General features: G+C 39.3%; 2 protein-coding genes across 2 annotated transcripts; both read left to right on the forward strand.

Annotated features, from left to right (window-relative positions):
* Nucleotides 1–2,926: 2,926 nt before the first annotated feature.
* LOC104449484 (2-oxoglutarate-dependent dioxygenase AOP2) lies at nucleotides 2,927–6,134 on the forward strand. Its single transcript, XM_010063656.3, has 3 exons — nucleotides 2,927–3,850; nucleotides 4,961–5,282; nucleotides 5,598–6,134. Exons 1-3 carry the CDS (start codon nucleotides 3,822–3,824, stop codon nucleotides 5,703–5,705), a joined length of 459 nt encoding a protein of 152 aa, XP_010061958.2. The 5' UTR covers nucleotides 2,927–3,821; the 3' UTR covers nucleotides 5,706–6,134.
* A 15,064-nt stretch (nucleotides 6,135–21,198) lies between these two features.
* Nucleotides 21,199–23,108, forward strand: LOC104449486 (2-oxoglutarate-dependent dioxygenase AOP3). The gene is made up of 3 exons (XM_010063657.3): nucleotides 21,199–21,684; nucleotides 21,940–22,261; nucleotides 22,624–23,108. The coding sequence occupies exons 1-3, from the start codon at nucleotides 21,314–21,316 to the stop codon at nucleotides 22,870–22,872; spliced, it is 942 nt and encodes a 313-aa protein (XP_010061959.2). The 5' UTR covers nucleotides 21,199–21,313; the 3' UTR covers nucleotides 22,873–23,108.
* The last annotated feature ends 1,760 nt before the right edge of the window (nucleotides 23,109–24,868 follow it).

Genomic DNA, 24,868 nt, shown 5'->3' on the forward strand with positions numbered 1-24,868 from the left:
GTAACTAAATTGCCGATCAAGTTGAGTTGGACATCAACGGTAGAGAGTAGTAGTGAAAGTGAAGGTACCTTGCCGGTGGAGTTGCAGAGAGAGAGAGAAAGCCGTCGTGATAGAAGTTGCACTTGCACTTCTACTTCAGGTGTTTCGTGAAGATGACATTTCATTTCTTCAGAGCTCCCATAATCGTTGGATTTGGGATGAGGAAGATTTGTGAGGATTATTTTGGAGCCCAAGGGAGGGCTCCGAAGTTGTCACCCAAGGTGCGATGACACCAAGGTCGCACGATCTCGACAGGCCTCACGACAACATATCCAGAGCAATAGTATGACCGTCCACTAGGCTATCGACATCAGCCATCAATCAAACGAGAGATATGTCCCAGTGAGATGCAAGGCAAATGATGAGCGGCGTGTACGTAAGGGAAGAAAGGTGAGAGAAAAGAGACAGATCTAAGGGTTTTTATGTTAGAAAGGGGAAAATATGGAATTATAATTAGTAAGCGAGGATAAGATTGAAAATTTGAAAAATTCATTAATTGAGGTCTATTGCATGCCGAGAAAGCCAGAAAGCCAAAGCAAGTGAGAGGGAGTCTTGAGCTAAAGGACTTGGAAATGCTAGCATTTGACAAATGAGTTTTTGAATATAGATGCCAAACACACTAGCATTTGGCTAAGGACCTTTAGAGGCTCAAAAGGGCTTTGCAAGGCTATTTCCAAACGCAGTGGTGATTTTTGTGGAAGGAGGGGAAGGGGGTTTGCGTAGAGAAAAGAGAGATTAAATGAAAGTAAATGCCTTTAATGCGATAGGGACTTGTTAGGAAGGAAAATAAATGAAACAGAGGGAGACATCGTCCACTGCTCTCTTTTTTTGGGTCAAACGCACTGCTCTCCACTTCTTAAAATATTTGACCGGTTCCATGGACTGGACTGGATGATCAGTCTGGTTCGGTTCTCGGTACTAGGACCAATCGGTCTGGTCCCCGGTTCCCAATTTTGATGATTGGGAACCGATCACCCCTACTCTCCGCTATCCCCATCTTCTGGATTGGCCTATTGGGTTTTCCATTGGACCAGGCTTTCTTTCGATCAAATACCTAAGATAATGTAACAGTACTCTTCGCACGTTCAAACCTTTCGACCACATGATCTTTGATTTTCGCAATGAATTTTGAGATAAACTGTTTTTGATGAAAGTGGAGAGAATTGTCTAATGATTACTATCAAGAAATATATAACAAAAGGTAATCATACTACTAAATGGATTTATAAATGTGTTCAAATGAGTTGTAAGAAACAAGGGTCAACTAAAAGTGAGTCTGAATGGACTTGGATCGATGAGATGGTTTTAGTTCCGCTTCCAGAGAATTCGAAGAAATTGAAATCGTCGTGCGTGGGTTCTGTGATGCGAGTGTTTAGCTTAGTCGAAGCAGTGATGGATCGCTTTCCGAGCTTCATTGGTCGATTACTCACTCGTTCATTTGCACTGGACGCGATCGACGGAGCTTGTTTCGTTTGTACCTCTGTGTGTGTGTGGGTCTCACATTTACGAATCTTGAGCCAGTGATTCTAGGGGATGAATCGATGAATGATTCCACTGCTGGAAATATTTTAGATTGCGGTTCGTTTTTTTGTACTTTGGTCTGTAGCTATTTTCTTCGAATTCAAATCGGATTCTTTCATGGACTTGATATATGTATGCTCTGATTTTACTCTGATATATCATTAGTAATATCTCACTTGTCAATTTTTATTTTTTATGTTTCTTTGGTTATAATTAAGTAGTGTGTTTTTTTAGTATGCTATTTTTCATATTCAGAAGGAAAAAAAAAATTGCTAAGAATTGGAGTCCGGATTGCATCAGAGATGGGTCGGGTTTGGGTTGGATATAAGTCACTAAAATTATATTTGCATATAAAAAAATGAGTCAATATGAGTTAAAATCAATTTAGATCAAATTCATTTTCAATCCACCTAATTTCGACCTAATCCGCCTTTTAAAATCAATTTAGATCAAATTCATTTCAATCCACCTAATTTCGACCTAATCTGCCTATCTGACGGTTTGCATACAACTAACGTAACGGGTCTTTGCTTCATGAACGCAATCAAACAATTGCTTAAATGGTGAGCCATCTCCATCACGAGATGAGATGTAACTATCGCAACATGATTTCTATCGATGTCTTTTGATAGTAAAATAAGAAATTGAAAGATTTCGTTGAAATTGTTCATTTGGAAATTTCCTGAAAAGATAATCATATGACATATAAGGTTTCATTTATTTTGTGAAATATGAATGATTTGAAAAATATTTTCTTGAAAATAAATGCTTCTATCACTTAAAATTATCTAGCCAATGAAAAATGTTTGCATTACCAACAACAATTTATGTCTTAATATTTTTACAAACAATAAAAATATTTTTCATTCATTCATTTTTGTATGCAATAAAAACAACCATTTAAAAAAAAAAAAAACTTGTTATGTTATTCATTTTCTACAAATGAAGATCCGTGTTTTTTTTAGAGGGATGGGTATATTGAATGATCTATTAAGAGTTATTCTGGATGTGTCTGGATTCACCTTTAGTTTTCATCTTCAGAGACACGTTGGACGATTTCGGTGACCGATACAAATGTTTTTGGCGACCATGCACGTATACTTGGCCCAGACTAGGCTGGCACCATTTGTCGGTTTGCTCGCGGACTTGGATGCCTTGAAAATAAAAGATGCAATAGCAAAATGCTGTCTAGTTACCGAAAGCACTTCATCATCTCCCTTTTAGAAAGGATAACGAGCTTGTGATGAGATTGTCCGGTGGAGATAGAAAGTAGAAATGGCATCCGAAGTTCCGGTGATAGTTTTCTCTCAGGAAAGTATGGAACCCTGGGACGAAGTCCTGGACCAGAGCTTGCGATGAGATTGAGAAAGATGAAGAACTCAAACAAGATCAAGCGGTCGACTCTGAAGATCATTTGTATTTCAATATGGTGATTGTATCATTGTAACTCAGTACAATTGAAAGGTAGAAAAAATGAATACACTTCTTCTGTTCTATCTTCTAAGATCAATCTTACTTGATTTGCTTCAGCACTTTGGACTTGAGCTGTCAACCATTCTTCGAAACTCTCTCTTCAATACAGGGATTGCTTCAGCATTCGCTGATGATCTTGATTCACTTTTCTCTATTCTCTCACCTTCTTTGTATTCTATCTATATGATTTCCCCATCGCATCTTTAAGTAAAGCAAAGCAGAGTATTTATATCAGAGTATGTAACAGAACTCGGTTACAAGGGAAAACCGAATACAGCAACTACTTTAACAGAAAAACCTAATTGACTACGCTTATGACTTAGCGATCCGAGTCATTGATTCTTTGAGCATCTCATTCATTGATTGTCGATCCAGGCTGGTCTTCCTTATAAGATCTTTGCCGTTGATTTAACCCTATGACTATGACTTGGTGATCCAAGTCATTTGCTGTATCGCCAAGTCCTCTGCTTTCGCTGTATTGCCAAGTCTTCTGTTTCCGTTTTTCTGCAGCATATTTTGTTCCTTTATACTTAACAGAGATTGTGCAAGCCCTTGAGCATCACGGGTGCTTCGTAGCCGAGTACGAGGATTTCCCTGGAGAGTTCCGCGATCCAATCTTCGGCGTCGCAAAGGAGCTCTTCGATCTCCCTCAAGAGACCAAGGTTCGGAGCCCCAGTAGCGCCTACTCGAATGGTTACATAGCCAAATGTCCTGGAACTCCTTTGCTTGAAGGTCTGAACATCGATGGTGCTGAGAAACTTGAAGCTTTTGAGAAGTTCACAGCTCTCATGTGGCCATCTGGGAACGCTCGCTTCTGGTACACCCTTTTCTCCTCATTTTTCTTTGGGTTTTCCTCTCTGGATGTTTAATACAGGGAACGCGTCGCAGCTTCTCCATCTATATGTGGTAGGAAAAGCGTTTTTTTTTTTTCGGGCTAACGTTTCAATTAGGTTACCAATTAATATCCAATCTTATTTGTAAACGAAAAGAAAAGTTGTTAAATTATTTTTTAAAAAAATCAAATGAACATCGGTAAGCAAAAAAATTGGTGAAAATTTAGATGATAGATCTTTAGAAAGAGAGTAAATGCAAGGTGTTGCTAACCGTGGTAAATAAAAGTCGGTAATTAGATTAAAAAAATTGATAATATATAAAACAAAATAATTAAACATTGGTAAGTAACTGAAATAAGAGTTAGTAACTAGAAAAATACTTCGTAACTTAATCCGATAAAAGTTAGCAAGTCCCTCTCTAATAAGGTTGGTTATTTTATACGAGAGTTAATTAATTTGTTAGCAAGTCCCTCTCTAATTAGGTTGGTTATTTTATACGAGAGTTAATAAATTTGAATCCTTAATAACCTATGTAAATCAAAGTTGGTAAGTTAGTGGAAAATTGCTAATTTACAAACTATTAAAAATGTTGGCAAGGAGAGAGAGAGAGAGAGAGAGAGAGAGAGAGAGAGAGTATGAAAATAAAAATAAATTGTCAATATCAATGCAGGTGGTCAAAATTTAATATTTGAAAAATATGAAAATATTATAGAAAATTGTCAATATTAGTGCCAGCTGGTCAAAATTGGTCAAATGAACTAAATTGACATATATGTAAAAGGTCTAAGATTCAATTGATAAATAAAAATAATTTAGAAATAAATTGATACAATTGCAAAAAAAAAAAAAAAAAATAGGAATAATTTGATACAATTGCAATTGATTTAAGACTCTTTTTTTTTTTTTTAAATTCTTCTCAAAATATCCATATTTGGTGCATGGAACAAAACAATTTTGCCTCTTCAAATGCTTCCATAGAATTGCAATGAAAGCTTCACGATTATGACAATGTAGTAGGTATTATGTCTTTGCTAAGGAAGTCGATTTTTTGTATATCTTTCTTATTAGAAAATATTTTTTCCATTTTGCTATAGCAAAACTGCTCATTCCTACGCAAAGGAGATAGCTAAAGTGGAGAAAGTGGTGACGAGGATGGTGTTTGAAGGCTACGGCGTGGGGAAATATTGTAACTCTCACTTCGAGTCCACGACATACCTCCTGCGCATCTTGAAGTACAAGAAACCTGGCGAGGACGAGGGTAACATCAACCCGATCGCCTACACGGACAAAACCTTCCTGTCCATTCTCTATCCGAACGATGTCAGGGGCTTGGAGGTGATGACAAAGGATGGAGAATGGGTCGTCTTCCAGCCCTCGCCTTCATCTTTCATGGTCATGGCCGGTGATGCATGCATGGTGAGTCTCTTATCTATTGTTTTCCCCAGAGTAGTAGTCGAGCCCCGTTGTGTAATTAATAATGTGCTTGAAATATAATGCACTTCAGATCAAGAATAGAAACATAGGGATTCTATGGCACAAAGTTAGGTAGTATAAATATATTTTTGAAATGAAATACATGACATGAAATCATACTCGAATTCTGACGCTAGGTAACCCATTATTTTCTTCACTTCTTAGATGGCTAAGTAGAATCAGAATATATAAAGAACAATATCATTAGTAGAGAACACTATACTGTCTGATTTATTTATATGTATAATGATTACTAAGGGATGGAGCAACGGAAGAATCAAAGCGTGTTACCATCGAACCAACGTAAGAGAAGACGGGTTGGTGAGGTATGCACTCGGTGTCTCTCGTATAATACAGGGACAATAGAGATACCAAAGGAACTTATAGATCAAGACCACCCTCAACAGTTCAAATCATTCAATCATCTTGATTTCCTTCGTTTCTACGACAAGAGCCAGGGTCGCACTAAGTCTCAATGCCTCATCAAAGCTTATTGTGGGGTCTAGTCGTATTGTGAAGCTAAAAAGAGGCAGAGCATAGTCAATGAATTACAAGTCAGCCTAGTTCGTGATCTTGCAGCATATATCTTTGTATTGCTTGGCTAAAAATAAAATCTTCACGTTAAGTACGAAGAAAGTTGTGGTAAGTGGTGAATCTTACGGACAAGATGATTGATCTTTCCCTTTTTATCCCTTTTTGGTTTTCTATTTTTCTTTCCCTTTTTTCATTCCCCAACCCCACTAAAATCTTACGAAGTAAACACTTTATCGTGCGTTTGGTAATATTTTTATTTCGAGAAATAATTTCTAAGTAAAATAATGTGTTTGATAAATATACAAAAATTCTATTGAAAAAAAAGAACAAGTATAAATTTGGTGCAACCCATAATTTTTTTTGTATCATAGACTTTTATAATTTTATAATTTTTTTTTCTCTTTTTCCTCTCTTTTTCTCCTCCACTAGCCGCTGGCAAGGGGCAAGGAAGAATAAGAAAAGAAAAAAATGATTTATTTCTAGAAATTGTTTTTAAAGTGTTTTTTTATTTATTGTTTTTGTTCCAAATCTTTTTCTGGCCACTTTTCTATTCCGGAAAATAAAAAAATTAATTGATGTTATCAAATGAATTTCTTTTTTTTAATATATTTCAGGAAGCAAAAGAACAGAAAAACAAAAGAATAAGAGTGTTATCATGTGTGACCTTACTTGTCATCAATCCAAACACTTTTTTTTTTTACAGTATAAATACTGTATATAGGCCACTACAAATAACTTTTTACAATCATTTTCTAAAATTTGAAATATATATAGTGTCCGTTTAGAATTCCTACCAAGTAAAGGTTATCCACAGCCGCTGGCTCAATCGCCCTGCCCCTCGGGCCAAGGTGAGTTTGGGTAGGAGTTTCACATGAGATAGCCAAGAATGTGCACCTTTTGCTTGGGCCTAACCTTGCCCAGCCTGGTTTCCATTGAGAGAGTTATCTTCACATTTAATTAGCATACCATGAAAATCCACTTGTGAAATCCATCTTAGAGTGTATGCAGGTGACAACTAAGAACCCATCAAAGTTTCCTTCAATGGTGCTTGATACAGGTTTATTTGATTTAGTATTCCATTAAGCTTTAGGTTGTATTTACTTTTTATGAGGCAATGGCGTCAGACTATCAGTTACCACTTTAAAAGGACAATGCATAGAATTGATGAAAATCTAAATATGCTATGGACATATATGGCATCAATCAAATTTTCATAATAACATAATTAGTTGGCAATTTTCAGTCTAATCTCAACAACCATTTGAGTTCATGTGCATTGATGTGGATAAGGTTAAGCAAATTAGGATTTAGGAGAGAACTTCCTCTTTTTGACTCTCCATTTAAACTTTTTGGTGGGAAAAGGAACGATGAAAAGTAAAAAATCTCAACCCACAAGTGCTATAAATTTAGGGGCTCTATCTTAGTGACCTGCCTAGTAAGAGTTTTATCTTCAAACGATGTTTTCTTTGTATGCCAGGCATTTGAGTTTTTTAAGATGAAGTTGACTTTGGTGAACGCTTTTTATCACGCCAAATGACCTCTTATTGTGTTATTATTTGCATGTCTAATTGTCTATATTGATTCGGACCAAAAGGCAAAAAAAAATGTCCATATTGATGGAAAATCCGTGAATAGTGCAAATATAGAAATGCTCTCTAGCAGTCACGTCCATGGAGGCCTATTTAGGTGGTGATTAATTTCATGTTAAAATTCCTTATAAATTTTATAATATGAGTGGGTTTGGGCAATAAATTAAACCCGACCTTTAAGCCTATCCTCAACAATTTTGCCAAATGATCATTTCTACTTCAAATGGGTATTGGAATTTGGACGTAATCGGTGTGAAAAAGTAAAATTGGGTATAAATTGAGAAAGGAAATGGATTGCAAAGCAAAAAAAAAAAAAAAAATTCATTGTAAAACAAATGAAAGTAAGTGTTTCATTGAAATTTAATTAATGACAAAAATATCATTCACCGAAAATCATTATTTGGCTTTTGATGAGAGGAAATGGGTTCTAGGGTGACTCCACACAAGAAAATTTTCAGGCGAACAAGAAATAACTGTAAACCTTTATTTTGAACTTTAAACCAAATTGTACGTACAAACCATATCGGAATTCAATCAATAACAAAGCTTGAAAATACAACCACTTCCATGGTGAGACACATCCACAAACTGTGCTGAAAGTAAATTGACAATGCAACACCTATGATAGAGATACACACTGAAATTTAATCGACAACAAAGCATCAAGATAGAGATACGAGTTGAAATTTAATTGACGACATAAATCAAAAAGTTATAGCTAAGGAAAAATAAAGTGCAGGAAAATAAAGATAATTAAAATATTACATTTTAATTTGATTTTTAGGGGTATTCTAGTTGATGAGAACTTGGTATTTATAGGCTTTCTACTATAACCGTTTGGAAGCAGTTCCTTCATGATTGTAAATGTACTTCCGCACCTTAGGAAATTCAATCTCATATTCCTACATTGGCGAGTCTTTTCTTCAAAGTGGTTGCTCCTTCAAAAAAGCACCTCGATCTCTCCATGTTTGTCTAGCTATTATTCACAATCTTCCTTAATGGGTCTACACATATCTAAATCTTGTTGGCACTTAAATTTTAGCTATTCATTTAGGGTTTCATTTGCATAGAAAATTGGCGATTAATTCCTAACCCAGCAAAAAATAATTTCCATTATATTTTATTACATATAGACATTAGGAAAATTTACATTAGTAGTATTAATTATTAAAAAATTTGAAAAAATTTAAAAAAATTAAAAAAGGAAAGCGCAGCCGGGCTGGGCTAGGGCCAGCCTTGGCCCGGCTCCTTCTTTTTGCCCTTTTCTTTCTCCCTGCCTGGGCCAGCTCAGCTCACTTGTTCTTTTCCTTTTTCCCGGCCCGGCCTCTTCTTCTCTCTTCCTTCTCTCCCTGCCGTTGGACGACAGCTCAACGTAAATATACAGTACGTTGGCTGGACGACGAAGGGGAAGGACCGAGGACGGGACGACTGGTGAGGCAGCAACTGGCGTCGTGGCTTGAAAGGGAGAGAGGAGAGCAGCCAAGACGGCCGGGGGGGTGTGTTGGGTGTCCGTCGTTTTCAGAGGGGTTGGATTTAGAGAAGCTGGAGAGAGGGAACTGGAGAGAGAGAGAGCTAGAAAGGGAGAAATCGGACAGCAAGAGAAATTGAGAGAACGACTAAGAGCGAGGAGTTCTCCGATCGCTTCGCCACGCCGAAGTCCCGTTCGAGGACCCCCAGTCGCTATCCTCGTCATCCCAACCTTGCTTTCCGGCACCCACATCTTCGGTAAGTGTCTTCTCGCCCCGAACTTCCCTTGCCCCGAGGATCTTGGCTCAGGGACATCGAGGCGATCGGCCATAGCTCGATTTGTCTCGAGCTCGCCATCATTTCGCCGCCTCCGAGCCGGGTAGGGACCCTCGGCCGACCCTTCCTTTTTGTGCCCTGCTTTTGCCCTGTTCTCTCATGTTTTGCACGAGCTACTGACCCGTGGCGTGCGTTTCGGGTTTTGCTTATGCTGTCCTTCGTTGATGTTGAGCATTCCTTGCTGGTTCATGTTGACCTTTGATCCGGTTTTGAGACCTTTTCTCGTCCGCGGTTTCCTTTCATTTGACGCCCCCCACATGTTTGACAAAATGACTCTGAGAGTCAATCTAAAATAGTTTTGGTTAATTTGGCTATGATTTGTATGAAATAGATTGAGTGGTCGTATATTAAGCCTAAAATTCACACATAGTGGGGTTGCTGAGTACCTTACTGAACTTTTATTTTGTTATGTTCTTCCTCTTGATGAACATTGGTGAGGAGAATGAGCGAGGGTCTCTGTTATGCATATTACCGAATCTCAGATGATGTTTGCATTGAACTCATGTTACGTCCCATTCTATATATCCATGTTCAGGGCGTTTCTATAAAGCAATGGTATGAGCATCGAATGGATGAACAATGGTGATATTTTGATGATAGCCGAGACAGGGATAGTTTGGCGAACACTCGGAGTGGCGAGGAGGTTTCCGCTCATGTCGTGGATGTCTTGTTTTAGATGAAGATGGGTTGTTGATTTTCTTCTAGCGTCTCATTTCTTGAGTCTGATTGAAAGAGGGTTCTGAGAGGGACTAATGATAAAGAGGGGCAGTGCAAGCGTCTGAGAAGGGAAATGTGAGAAGATGTGGCTGTGGGCTCGTTGGACTTTGGGTTTAAAGGAGATTTATGGGCTTGAACTTAGCTGAGATTTGGTAAATTCGGGCCGGTTTGGGCTATAGGGAGTTTGGGCCAGTTTGAATTAGGGGAATCTGGGCTAGGGCTTGTCATGGGTGAGTTGGGGTCTCCTCCTGTTTTGGCAACTCGGACTTCGCTTGGTCCTTTTCTCAAAAGGCTTGCTCTTATGGCCCATCTTCTGTCCGTGTGCCCAAATTCGTGTGACCAGGCTTCTACCCTCATTTAGACTGGGTCCCAAGGCCTGGCCCGGGTTTTTTTGGATTAAAATTTTAAAGAAAATACATTTTAAAAAAATTAATAAAAAAATTCCGATTTTTTTTTTTTTCTAAAATCAGAAAAAGCTATATATAGTTTTTGGGTAGTGTTCTCTTAAAGTGTGAGAAAATCCCTTATAAAAATATTGTGCTTAAAAGTGAACAAGCCTAGAACTTTATAATACGGTTTGAATGGTTCTTGGAGACAAAGACCCTTGACTGTGCACTGATTATGGCCTCCCTTTGCTTAGGACTAGCGTTTATTTATTTCTTAGTGCTAAATGCTTGCTTTTCCATGCAATTTATTCGATGTCATTTTAATTGTTGATTGTTATGTTAATAATTGCGCACCCGTAGGGAGAGCCTTCGGTTGGTACAGACTGAACTGGTCCTTGATCCGTAGAACCCACAGTTGGCTAAGCTCAAGCAAACACGACGCCGTAACTTCATGGACTTGCGCCGTGATGAAGAATCCTTTTACAGGCAAAAGTCCATAATTCGGTGGCTTAAAGAAGGCGATAGTAATACAAGATTTTTCCACCTCTCGGTCAAGAAGAGAGAGCTCCGTAATAGGATTTTATCGGTTACAAACGTGGTAGGGGAGTTGATCACTGACTCTTTCTCTCTCCCGAGAGGTAAAGCTCCAAGCCCTGATGGGTTCATAGTGGAATTCTTCAAGAGTAATTGGGACATAGTTGGCCCATCTGTCCTCAACGCGGTCAAGGAATTTTTTTCCTCCGGGCGACTACTCAAGGAGGTAAATAATACTATCATCACCTTAGTTCCAAAAGTGCCAAATGCGTGTGCGGTCACGAACTACAGACCAATCGCATGCTACAATACCATCTATAAGGTTATCACGAAAATCTTATCAAATCGCCTAGCCTGGGTCTTGGGAGATGTGGTAGATCCGGCGCAGAATGCCTTTGTAAAAGGTAGGATGATCAGAGATAATATTCTGATTGCCCAGGAACTTTTTGCTGGCTTCCACCTGCAACCCTATCTCCCCAAATGTGCTGTTAAGGTGGATTTCCAAAAGGCCTACGATACTGTCGACTGGGACTTCCTTCAGCTAACACTCTTAGCCTTTGGATTCCCTCAATTTATGATCAAGCTGATTATGGTGTGCGTCCGGACCCCCAAGTACTCGATCTCGATTAATGGTGAGCCGCATGGATTCTTCTCAAGCGGGAGGGGCCTTCACCAGGGCAACCCCATGTCCCCTGACCTCTTTACCCTAGTAATGGAGGTATTTTTGGGAATATTGAGTGCTCACACATCCCATACAAATTTCAACTATTTCTGGCGATGCAAACCGGTTAGGCTTTCTCACATGTTCTTCGCAGATGATGTTTTCCTGTTTAGCCAGGCAGATTGGGGTTCCATCACATTGCTGAAGAAATGACTCGACTTATTCTCCTCTTGGAGTGGATTACTTCCAAACAAGAACAAGAGCGAAGTCTTCATTTCAGGAGGCTCTGAGACTATCCGTAACTACATATTGCTAGCCTTTGGATTTCATGAAGGTTCACTCCCGGTGCGTTACCTTGGAATACCTATTATTTCCTCCAGGCTTCGGAAGACTGACTGTATTGCCTTGATTGAGCGGATTACTTCTAGAGCCAAGTCATGGGCCTATCGCCTACTCTCTCATGCTGGTAGACTTCAACTAATCAAGTTAGTCCTACATTCAATTCAGGCTTTCTGGTCGAGTGTTTTCACCTTACCAATCTCGGTCCTAAACGACATTGAACAAGTGTTGCGCCAATTCTTATGGAAATGTGCTGATCTCGGTAAGGGAGGGGCAAAGGTCTCTTGGGAAGACATTTGTTTGCCAAAAAATGAAGGAGGTCTCGGCATCCAAAAATTAAGAGACTATAACAAAGTAGCCATGATGAAGTATATATGGATCCTTTTCATGGATAAGGTATCTTTGTGGTGTCGTTGGATTCATTCCAACTTCTTAAAGTGGCAAAACTTTTGGATCGCCACCACTCCCACAGTTTGTTCTTGGGCTTGGAAGAAGATTTTGCAATTAAGAAGCGAGTCTCGCCTATCCTTCCTTTGGAAAATTGGGAATGGCCTCTCAGTTTTCCTATGGTATGACCACTGGCATCCGAAAGGGCTTCTTCACATCCTATTTCCGGAACCAATCATCCGAAGATCCGAGCTTCCAGGAAATGCAGTGGTGGCGGATCTTCTTTCGCCCTTGGGTTGTTCTACGCGCCTCCTTCTACTGAGCTGGGGTCTCTCTTCTCCGGCACCTAACTTCTCTCCGGATTGCTTTTCCTGAAGATGGCACCCTTCGGGTCGCTTCACCATTGGGTCCGCATGGGACCGCCTCAGAAGGAAGAGACCCCTTGCTCATTGGGCTTCTCTAATTTCAGCAGGTGACATTACTCTCAAGTTCCAATTCATTCTCTGGTTGATTGCTAAAAATCGTCTACCCACGTAGCTACTCCTTCTATCATATGGAAGAATTGACTACATCACCTGTGCTTTTTGCAATGAGGTCCCTGATTCCACTAACCACTTATTTTTTGATTGCCATCTAACGGCTTCTGTCGCTTACTTTTGGGCCACTCGCTGCAATCTTCCCTGGCGTCCTAGGCCTTGGAAGGATAACCTCCTCTGGGCTATGCGGTTCCTCAAAGGCAAAGAATTTTTTCATAGTATAGCACGACATTCTTTTGCTACTATGTGCTATATCATTTGGAAGAAAAGGAATGTTGTTATCTTCCATGGAGAGTCGGTCGTCCTTACTTCAATAAAAAATCACATTATCAAAAGTGTGAAGGACAAAGCTGCAACTTTTTCTAATATCCCTGATATCCCGAGGAATAGACGTCTCCAGCGGAGTTGGGGCTTCCACCCAGCTATCTTCAGCGATCGACAGGAGCATGCTTAGATCGGCGTCCTTCAACATCCTGCCTCTTCAGTATCCGGATGTTGGCTTCTCTTCTGGCAGCGGAGAGTCTTTGCTAGTCTTAGCTCTTTGTTGTCTCTCTTGGACCTTCGGTCCTTGCTCTGTTTAGTCCGTGTTGTTCTTCTTTTATTGTTTCTTGATTGTGCTCCCTTCCACTCTCCCTACATTTGTATCGAGAGTGCAAGATTAGGAGCCGGTCGAGTGTTCTTGTAAATTTGTTCAAAGCTATAATACCACTTACCTTACCAAAAAAAAATAATAATAATTACACACCCGTATGGTTATCTCACGTGTTAGTTGATAGGTAAAAAATCAATCTAAACTTGCCTAAAAAAAATCTTTTTCAAATGACCAAAATTAGGTACTGAATGGGCACTAACTGTTTAATTAGTGTAATCAAGTCCCCGACTTTAAATTTTTTGATCACATAAGAAGTGAAATATGCTCCCATACTTTGCTTAGTTTCTAGCCAATCTAATAGGCTAGTAACAGCTCATCATTAAAAAAAAATTATAGCATCAATTTGAATATCCAACGTCGCGTGAGGTATGGACTTTAGAGAGCCCACGTCTAAATTTAGGGTAGTCTAAAATTAGGGCTGTATGCCTGTCTTTTAAATAATACCCCTAAACCTATTTTCCTCCCTATCGAGGGGTGGGTCGTGACACACCTTGGTACAATCTTTTGAATGGATCATCTTGCTCCTCAGTCAACACACTCATCTACAACTTTGGTATAATAATGGGCAATCATTCGCCACTTGTTGATATGTGCCAATATTTACACCCAAGTCATCAATAGCATATAATATCGACTAATCTTAAGTCCATTCAACTGGCTTCCTCTGCAAATGACCAAACATGCCTAAATAATATATTCTCTACTCTTTTCCCTTTTCATGGCTACTATTTGATGGTCACATCTACGGTTGTAAAGTCCACTTTTGTCACTTCTGAACGATTATCAACGTCTACATAAACTCCAATACGTTAATGGTTTCTTCGACTCCATTATCTTGAGGGTTGCATCCGAAATTGTCGATTTCACTTTTTTTTTCTTCCTTCACATTGTCAATCACTTGTCGATAATAACTAATAATTAGATATTTTTTTATGCAAACAGTAAATGTTTTTAAAGGCACGGGTATATCGAAAAATCTATTAAGAGCTATCATGGATGCGTCTGGATTCACTTTAAGGGTGTGTTTGTTTCACGGAAAACGTAACGTTTTTGGAAAATGTTTTTTGGGAAACCATTTTCCAGGAAAACGGTTAATTTTCCTTTATTTGGTGATACGTGATTGAAAATATTTTCTGGTGTTTGGATTGCATTTGAAAAATGATTGAAGGTGTAGAAGACGCCGGCGAAGAGGAAGAGGAGGGAGTGAAGCCAACAGGAGCGTAGGATGGGCTAGGATTGGAGGAGGCGGCGGTGACGAAAAGGAGGGGGCGAAGGAGAAGGGAGAGAGGGAGGAGGAGTTAGGTTTTACGTTCACAGGCAAAGAAAGAAAAGAGAAAACAAGAAAAAAAAAAAAGAAGAAAGAAAAGAAAAGATATAATAATAACAAATTCAAAATTTTTAATTAGAAATTCTTTTTAATAATAAATTTTCATCAAGCAAGGACCTTAAAACATTTTGAAAATCGTTTTCCGATTCTTTCAAAAGGGAAATCGTTTTCCTGAATTTAAGCTTTGGAAGGAAAACATTTTCCGTTGACTCATTTTCCTAAATGAACCAAACACTGGAAAATGAGGAAAACGTTTTTCCGAAAATTGTTTTTCGCAAAACAAACACACCCTAAGTTTTCATCTTCAGAGATACGTTGGAGGTTTCGGTGACCGATGCGAATGTTTTTGGCGACCATGCAAGGATATATCGCCAAGACCACGTCGGTATCATTTGTCGGTTTGCTCGAGACACTTGTATGCCTCGAAAGTAAAGAGATGCAATAGCAAAATGCTGTCTAGTAAACAACAACACTTCATCAACTCCCCTTTAAAAAGGATAACGAGCTTGTGATGAGATTGTATAGTGGAGACAGAAAGTAGAAATGGCGTCCAAAGTTCCAGTGATAGTTTTCTCATAGGAAAGTATGTAACCCGGGACGAAGCCCTGGACCAGAGCTTGCGGTGAGATTGTGCAGGCCCTCGAGCATCACGGGTGCTTTGTAGCTGAGTGCGAGGGTTTCCCTCGACAGCTTTGCGATCCAATCTTCAGTGCCGCGAAGGAGCTCTTCAATCTCCCTTATGAGACCAAGGTTCGAAACCCCAACAGCACGCACTCGAATGGTTAATAGCCAGAGTCCCCAGAACCGCTTTGCTTGAAGGTCTGAACATCGATGGTGCTGAGAAACTTGAAGCTTGCGAGAAGTTCACAGCTCTCATGTGGCCATCGTACATCCTTTTATTTATTTATTTATAGGATATGTGCAACACAAGTCCTAAAACTTACAAGGAAAGTGCAATTAAGTCCTAAAATTTACAAAAAGTGCAATCAAGTCCTAAAACTTATCAAATTGGTTCAATTGAGTCCTAAATTTAACACCGTCAGATTTACTAACAGAAAATGCGAATGTGGCGCTGATATTATATTTTAAATAAATTTCTATTTTCCACGTGGCTTTTTTAAATTATTTTTATTAAAAAAAATTTAAAAATTAGATTTAAAAACTAAAAATGAAAAGCTAAAATTTATTTAAAAAACAAAACTATTAAAAAAAAAAGAAAATGGCAGGCATTTCCATCGCGGCCGCCGCCCATCGCCGAGAGGGGCCGGCGACTGTCGCCGACCTTGGGCGAGGCCGAGTGAGGCCTCGCCGGCCCCAAGCGAGGCCCGACCACCCCGCCGGGTCGGACGAGGACGCCTAGTTCTAGGCACGCCGGCCCTCACGGGGGCCGGCGACCTCGCCATCCTGCGGGGAGGCCTCACCGGCCATCGCCTAGGGTCGGGGATGCTCGCCTAGATCTGGGCGTTTCGATTCAACTCCGTTACACTCCCGACGCCGTGCCCCAACACTATCCAAATCTGAGTGAGTGGGTTCCGGAGGGCAGGGGTTCCGTCGCCGTCGCTGCACCGGATTGCTGCCGCCATGTCGCCATAGCCCCAACGCCGTCCCCAAAGCCAAACCAGCGGTGACCCTTTGCGATCTTTGGGCTGCTACCGTTCCCCAACGTCCTACCGCTGCCCCCGACGCCATCATTGCACCGGACTACCATCGTCGCCCAACCACCACCGACGACTCCACCCGATCCAGCGTCAGGGACACCCAAATCTGGGCGAGCATCGCCGACCCCAAGCGAGGGCCGGCGTGCCCAGATTAGGGCATCCTCGCCCGACCTAGCGGGGGTGGCCAGCCCTCACCTGGGGCCGACGAGGCCTCACCCGGTCGAGGGCAAGCCACCCCGCCCAGGGCCGGTGATAGGCGACGGCGGAAGCACCATCGGTGCCTTTTTTTTTTTTTTTTTGCACAGTTTTGTTTTTGGAAATAAATTTAGCTTTTCCTTTTCTTTTTTTAAATATAATTTAAACAAGAATAAAAATAATGTTAAAATCCACGTGTATAATAAAAAATCATTTAAAATGCCGCATCAGCGCCACGTCTGTGTTTTCCATTACTGAGTTTGACGGTGTTAACTTTATGACTCAATTGAATCGATATGATAAGTTTTAGGACTCGATTACACTTTTTGTAAGTTTTAGGATTCAATTGCACTTTCCTTATAAGTTTTAGGACTTGTGTTGCACATATCCCTTTATTTATTTATCTATCATTGGGTTATCGTTTGTTTAATTTTTTTTTCAAAAGATTTTGTTTGCAGATGGACCGCCTGTCATTTACGCGCATAATATAGGTTTAACTCTTTGTAATCCATGCCGGTGAATATTTGACGAAGTTGAAAATGCCAAAAAAATTTCATAAAAAAATATCTACATGTCACCTAATTTCCCGATAAATCATTGGTAATTTATCCATACCTTTATGAAAGTTTTACCACATGCAATTTATCAACTTTAATTTATCTTTCTTGCCAATGCCTTTTTTTAATTTATCAATCTTTACTTGAATGACTTACCAACTTTCTTCCAATGAAATTACTGACTCTTATTTGAGTTATTTGCTAATGTTTATTTGATTTTTTAATTTATCATATGCCGTTATCAATTTTTATTTGTCTTTTTTACAAACGCCTTAAAATTATCAATTTTTTAATTGGATTTATTGATCTTTATTTATGTGAATTATCGGCGTTTCCCTCACTAGATTACCAACTAATTTTGGTATATCAAATCTCGTTTGAGTCAATGACCACCATTTTTTTAAAAATAATTTATAAACTCTTCTATTGAATTGCTAACTTTTATTTTCCTTATTTATCAAAATGTTAAATTTACCCAACTCTTCTTAGAAATTATCTATCTTAGTTAGAGTAGTTAGCTACTTTTCTTCAATTAAGTTACCAGCTATTTTCGCCTTAGCAATTCTCATTTGAGTTAATAACTGATGTTTATTTGGATTTTTTATATTACAAACTTTTTTTTTTTATCTCTAACAAAAAGAAACCTTCTCTTACCAGCATCTTAAGTTTATCAACCATTATAAGAAATTACTAACATCCGTTTGAGTAAAGTACCAACTTAACCTTGATTAAGTTGATAACTAGTTTTGGGTTACTAAGGGCGCGTTTGGTAATGATTATGTTCTGAAAAACAATTTTTTATCATAAATGTTTTTTTTTTTCTGATTCTATTCTTAGGAATAATTTTTTTAGCAAAAGAACGCGTTTTGTAACTTCCTAAAATTTATATTCCCGAGATAGAAATACATTTGGTAAGTGTCACGACCTAAATTTTGGGTGCACCACCTAAGTTTAGGTTAATAGACTACTAAGTCTTTGAACTTAGCTCGGGCTCTCCCAAGCCCATATCAATTCGTGACTTAAGGTTCAAATATTTAACATGCAAATGATTATTATCTAGGAGTCGCCACTAATAAGTTTTTAGTAGGTCGATTAGACATCTAAGTAAAATAATATGATAATTATTTTACTCCTACGAACCAGAGACTAAGGGTACGGGAACTTGGTTACACTAGATTACTCTAATGCCTTTTCGGTACCATTTCTTTTTAATTTTCAAAAATGATTTTGCAGGCAGTTTAGATTTATTTTAACCTAAATTACTATTATGCAATAAGGGTGATCACACGGATGCTCAATCATTATTAAACATTGAATAAAATAAATTGTACCAAATGAATTCCACACACTAAAGCAAGTATTTTTTGGATTTTTCTTTTAACTAGAACTTTATCATAAATCATGCATTTAAACTATATGACCTAATTTTACTAACAAGCTATTTCTAATTAAATGAATCTAATATGCAAACTAATTGACATGCACCTAATATTTTTGTATTTTTTTATTAAAATTCGGAATTAATAAAAAAACATTAATTAAACTATCTATAATGAATAATTTTCTAATATGTTTTAGGGATTAATTTAACTTAAACCCTATCCTATCTTAGAAAAATATTTTTTAAGAGAAAATAAGATTATCTAAATGTGCAAACAATATCTAAGACCTATCTATAAAAAAATCAATCCTAATCTATTTCCAAAATTATCTAAAAATGCAACCCTAAAAATGCAATCTTAATTTACTAAACTAAAACACTCCGATGCAAGAATTGATTTTTGATTTTTTTTTTTTTTTTTTTGTGTTTTTCAAGATAAACAATTATGAGATTATATCTAAACTAATCAAGATATCCACCAAATAAGAATTAAAATAACCGAAAAAATAAGTGCTTGGTTCTATTAGACCGGATCCGACCGGATTAGAACCGACTGTCCAGTTTAGTTCCCGGTCTTAGGTCCAAACCTCCAAGAGTCCCACATCAACTAAATACTCAAAGACCATAAGAGAAATTGTTTATAAAATCCAAACCAAGCAAACCTTTAGCCATATTATTTATGACCTTTATGGTTAAGATTGATGCTCAGACAAGTGGATTTTGAATTTTTGCATGTGGGAACATATGTGACTAATTCTATTGCATCACCCGGAAATTGAATTGGATTGATCAGTCTAAAGCACGGCCACTCTTTAGTGAAAAAAAAAAGTGCTTGGTTCTATTGGACCAGATCGGACCGGATTAGAAGCAACGGTCCAATTCAGTTCCCGATCTTAGGTCCAAACAGTCTGGTCCACGGTTTCCAATTTTGAGAATTCGGTTCTCCCGGTCCAATTCCCAATTCCACTTTGGAACCGGACCGAGAATCGATCACCCCAAAAATAGGTTGTTAGAAAAGAAAAGAGGAATGGAATATGATAGTTACTTGAGTTCCTCTTAGATAATCACGAAATCCTAAAGAAATTAATGTCAAGATATCAAATCCCTGCTGCAAAAAGGCAAAAGGTGCACTAGTATATAATGTTTTAGAATTATTTCCCAAAAATGCTCATCTCTCAAGAGTACCCCACCGCTATCGAGATGCTAATCAAAAGCAGGGGGGTCGAGAAAGAGAAATTCAGAAGATCTTATCAAATCCCAAAAGGGGAATGAGAACCCAGATCGCCATTTAGGATTGTGCCGAACCGACACATTTGGGTTCACCCTCCAATGGACCGAATTAAGCTCAGCATTAGTGAGCCCCGAAGGCAACCCATGGGCGAAGCTCAGCATCAGTAATGCCTGACCTGAAAGTGGCATGTAAACTTTTTTTTCTTGGATAAAAATAAGGTACAGAAAAATTAATATATAAAATCTACAATCCAAACTTTATTACTGAATAAAACATAAGCTAATTCTCTAGGAGGCTGCAAGTAGAGTATAGTATCTAACACTTCTCTATACCAAAATTGACAAGCATATTTGTAGGCTCCCAAAAAACATGATAAATTTTAAACTCAAAATGAGAGCTCAAAATTTTCCTGACATCCTTAAGAAGTGCTAGTTCAGTATTGTCCATTATTCTCTCTTGGTTGACAAGTTCTATGCTAATCTTGGAATCCATCTCATGAATAAACTTAAGGAAACCTTGTTGCTTTGCAATAGTAAGTCCCAACCATAGTGCCCATAGTTCTACTTGTACAAATGAATAAATTCCAAGAAATGAGGTAAAACCGCCAAGCCAGTCACCCCCTTCATTTTGAAATAATCCTCCAGCTTCGACAAGTCCTGGATTACCTTTAGATGCTCCATCCATTTGCAGTTTGATCCATCCCAGAGGTGGAGGATCCCAAGCAACCATCATGGGAGAAGTACGTGATCCACTTTTAGACAAGTTGATCATGGGCAAAGTTATGATTTTCTTCTTGCGTGATTGGATTACTTGTATAGGGTTGGAAGAACAAAACTTTCCCAAACAGTGACTTGTTTCGTCATTGTCAAAAAAGCCATATACTCACACCAAATGCAATACTACAATCAAATTGGGATTTAAATCTCCTAGATCAATCAGGTTGAATTTCAACCATTGAGATTAATTTATTGAGAAGAACTCTTCGAGATAATGTGGTGGGACGAGATTATAATTAAATTGGAATAAGTACAATAGATTTAAGATTTTTTTAGTAATTTCCCTCGTATCTCATCGATAAGACGTTATTGCATAATCTATAAATCATATACATCAATATCATGTGAATGGTTAATTATGTGGGTCTCATTATGGACTTAAATGATTAATATGTAAGCTTGGACCATATGGACCATGTAAAAAAAAATTATTTATCGGCATATTTAAAGGGACGGTACATCACATACGTCAACCATCGTATTTTCTATTCGCAAGTTGTTTTGTGACAAGACACATACACGCACGCAAAACCCCAGGATATTCGTTAGCCTCGTAGCTAATCGCCTACTTTGTCCCTTCTGCCGTGGATGGTAGAATCATTAGACCGTGCAATATATATGCGCAATAACTAGTCGAGTCATCAAGTGAATCCATATATAGCACGACGTTCAATTCAGGAGATTTAGAGAGAGATCCGAAGTCTAAAATTCATGGGTTCTCAAACGATGCCAATTCCCACCATTGATTTAACCTTGGAGAACTCGAAACCTCAGTCGAGTTCTTGGGTCACCACGTGCAACGACGTCCGGCTCGCGCTCGAAGAGCACGGCTGGTTTGTTGCGAAGTACGACAAGCTGTCACCGCATCTTCGAGAGGTGATCTTGTCCGACCTGGTAGAGCTGTTTAAGCTTCCGTATGAAACCAAAATCCAGAACACGAGCGATAAGCCTGCGTTCGGCTATGTTGGGAAGATCGCCGCGATCCCTCTTCACGAAGGCTTGGGGATCGACAGGGCCACAGATTTGGGAGAGTGCCAGAAGTTCACCAAGCTCATGTGGCCATCGGGCAACGATCGTTTCTGGTACGAGAAAATATCAATTAGACTCCATGTTTCGGCTAACATTTAGCTTTTCGACTATTGAAGCGTTTAATAAGATGTAGTGGTCATGTGCCACAATCCGATCATGATTTTCTCAAAATTCATCATCTTCGTCATTTCTTAGGAGTGTACGCAGTGGCGTAATGAAAGAAAAGAAAATACATGGACAGCCATCCTCAATCATCGAGCAACGGTTTACGTAGTTAACTAATTCTCTGTACTGTGATATTTGATCAGCGAAAACGCTCAACTCTACGCGAAGACAGTTGCGGAATTGGAGCAGACGGTGGTGAGGATGTTGTTCGAGAGCTACGGTGTGGAAAAGCATTGCGAGTCTCACCTCGGAGCCACCACTTATCTGTTGAGGTTCCTGAATTACCGAAGGCCCGAGAACGACGAGGCGAACTTGGCGTTCGTGACTCACACGGACAAGAGCTTCATCTCCATTCTCCATCAGAACCATGTGAGAGGATTGGAGTTGAGAAACAAGGACGGAGAGTGGATAGGGTTTGAGCCCTCGCCTTCTTCGTTCCTTGTCTTGGCTGGGGACGCATGCATGGTAATGGGGCGTTACTCCTTAGTCCTTACAGTATTCCAATTTTTAGCTCATAGATAAAAATGCTCTCGTGGCGAGTAAAATGCAAATTAACAATCCAGAATTACCATGTGATAAACGTGCTATGAGCTCTCCTTCGTTTTTTCAAAATGAGAATACTTCCGTGCGGTGTTTGATTTAGATGAATAGGAATATCGTGATTCTTGAGGTCCTAAAAATCCTGAAATATTAAGATATTCTTTATGAGATAAATTAGACAAATGGAGGAATTTTATTCATTTTACTGGAATGATGTGACAGCCTGGTAGATCAAATATTGAGATATTCTTTGAAAAACAAAAAATTGTAATGTTTTGGTTGGACAGGCATGGAGCAATAACCGAGTAAGGCCTGGTTATCACAGAGTGGTGATGAAAGGGAACGAGGCAAGGTATGCACTTGGACTGTTCTCGTTCCGGGGCGGACTGATAGAGACCCCGGAAGAGCTTATCGACGACGAGCATCCAATGCAATATAAGCCGTTCGATCACGTGGGCCTGCTCCGTTTCTACGACACGGTCGACGTCCGTGAGAGAGCCAAGCATACCATGACCAAAGCCTACTGCGGAGTCTGAAATCGACTCTCTATGGTTGGCGCAGAAGGAGAGGCGAACTCTGAACCGAAAGAGAATAAATAAAGTTTAAAGTGTGGAGTGTGGAGTGTGTCATAATTTGTGCTTCCTCAACGAGTGAGCTATTAGATATGATTGTTTATGAAATTGTGACTATGAAGTTACAAGTTGCTTTCATAAGTATGGGAAGTGTATTAATTCTGTGCTGCTAGCTAACTTCGGCTGTCATAAATGGTTTCTTCACCCGTGCTTTTCATCTGAGTTCAACTTGGAACTTCACCAAGCCCACAACCACTTGGCCAGAGCTATAGAAAATGACAACTAGCACTTTTTCTTAAGATGGAATCTGTCGAGTTCTTCGAGTCCAAGGTCATCGCAATCGATCTGTGTCCAAGGTTGTGCTTTCACGTGCCTCACGGTTTAGTGACTGTCTTGAGGGAATGGTCGACCGGAAGGAGCTACTGTCAACAAGTGGTAATCGTCTTCCTCGCGAGTGACCAATGCTCATGCACGCGATCCTAAAACCATGCGCCAAATTTCTGTTGTAGATTTAACCTCTGATAACTTGAAAAGCCGATTCAAGCGCTTGGCTCTCCATGCGCAACAACGTCCACGCTGCACAGACGAGCACGGGTGGTTTGTCGGAAAATACAACAAAGTTTCAGTGCATCTTCACGACACAATATTTTCGGATATGATAGATTTGTTTGCAATCTCATACGAGACTTGTTTGCACTCTCATACGAGATTAAGGCCCAGAACACAGTGCGATGAGCCATCGCATGATTACGTCGGGAAGATCCCGGTGATTCCTTTTCATCAAGGGGTTGGATCGGGCCATGGATTTGGAAGAGTGCAAGAAGTTTACTGAGCTCGTGTGGTCTTCGGGCCAAGACAGTTTCAAATATAACGTAATGATTAATCGTTGTATTCATCGGTGAATCAATCTCAGTTTCAGGTATAAAGGTGATGTGATGATTAGGCTTAATGAACTTAGTAGTAAATAGCTAGATGGATTGAGCGACGCATTAAAACGGACACGAAACGAAATTCATATGGACGCAATAGCTCCAATTATCAGAAGACTTAAGCAGTGTCTCCAAAATTCAACGATCCTTTTGGTGTTCTGTTTAATCTCCTCTTATTTCCTCCATGAGTCAACGAAAACGCTCATCAATAATAGCAGAGGTCTCGAGCAGATGATGGTGAGAAAGAATGCTCTACAAAAGCTATGGGGTGGACAAGTACGGCGACTGTCGTATTGAGGCAGCCACTTATCCCTTGAGGCTTCTGAGCTACCGATGACCCGAGAACAACGAGCCGAACACGGCGCTTGTGATCTATTCCGACAAGAGCTTCATCTCCATACTCCATCAGAACCATGCGAAAGGATTGAAGATGAGGACCTAAGACAGGGGTTGGGTCGTGTTCGAGCCATCGCCCTTCGTCCTTCGTCAATCGTGGCTGGGGGATGCATGCATGTCGGGTCACTCCAATGTTCTTATTTAATTTTTTAATTAAAATTTAAGGAGGAACCCAAGTAAAGTTAAGGTGTTCTAAGACATTTCACCACTAGAGTGACCTGTAGAGATACCAAGAGTTTCAACAAAATCAGAAAATGTATCTTATATATAAAGAGGTGATATCACTTAACGTGGTATTACTAAGTCAATCATATTATTTTATTTTGTTTACATGACAACTGTCCAAATTTTAAAATTGTACTAACTGTTATTAGCTCAGATGATGACACACATGAAGCATGATGTATGCAATGTCAATGTCAACCGCATTTCAATAACTGCGTAGCACCTACAAGCTCCAAAGACATAATCTCAATTCCATATAAACCATTAAATGTGGTGAATTCCTAACTTTCTTGTTAAGTCTGCTAAACACCAAACAAAGATATTTACGTAGCATGATTTTCGAGGATAATCATCTGAGCCCTCTTAAAAAGCTATCAAGCATGGATCCCTCGATTCAAGGGAAGTAAAGC

The sequence above is a fragment of the Eucalyptus grandis genome, chromosome 6 (genome assembly GCF_016545825.1).
Source record: "Eucalyptus grandis isolate ANBG69807.140 chromosome 6, ASM1654582v1, whole genome shotgun sequence".
Taxonomy (NCBI): Eukaryota; Viridiplantae; Streptophyta; class Magnoliopsida; order Myrtales; family Myrtaceae; genus Eucalyptus; species Eucalyptus grandis.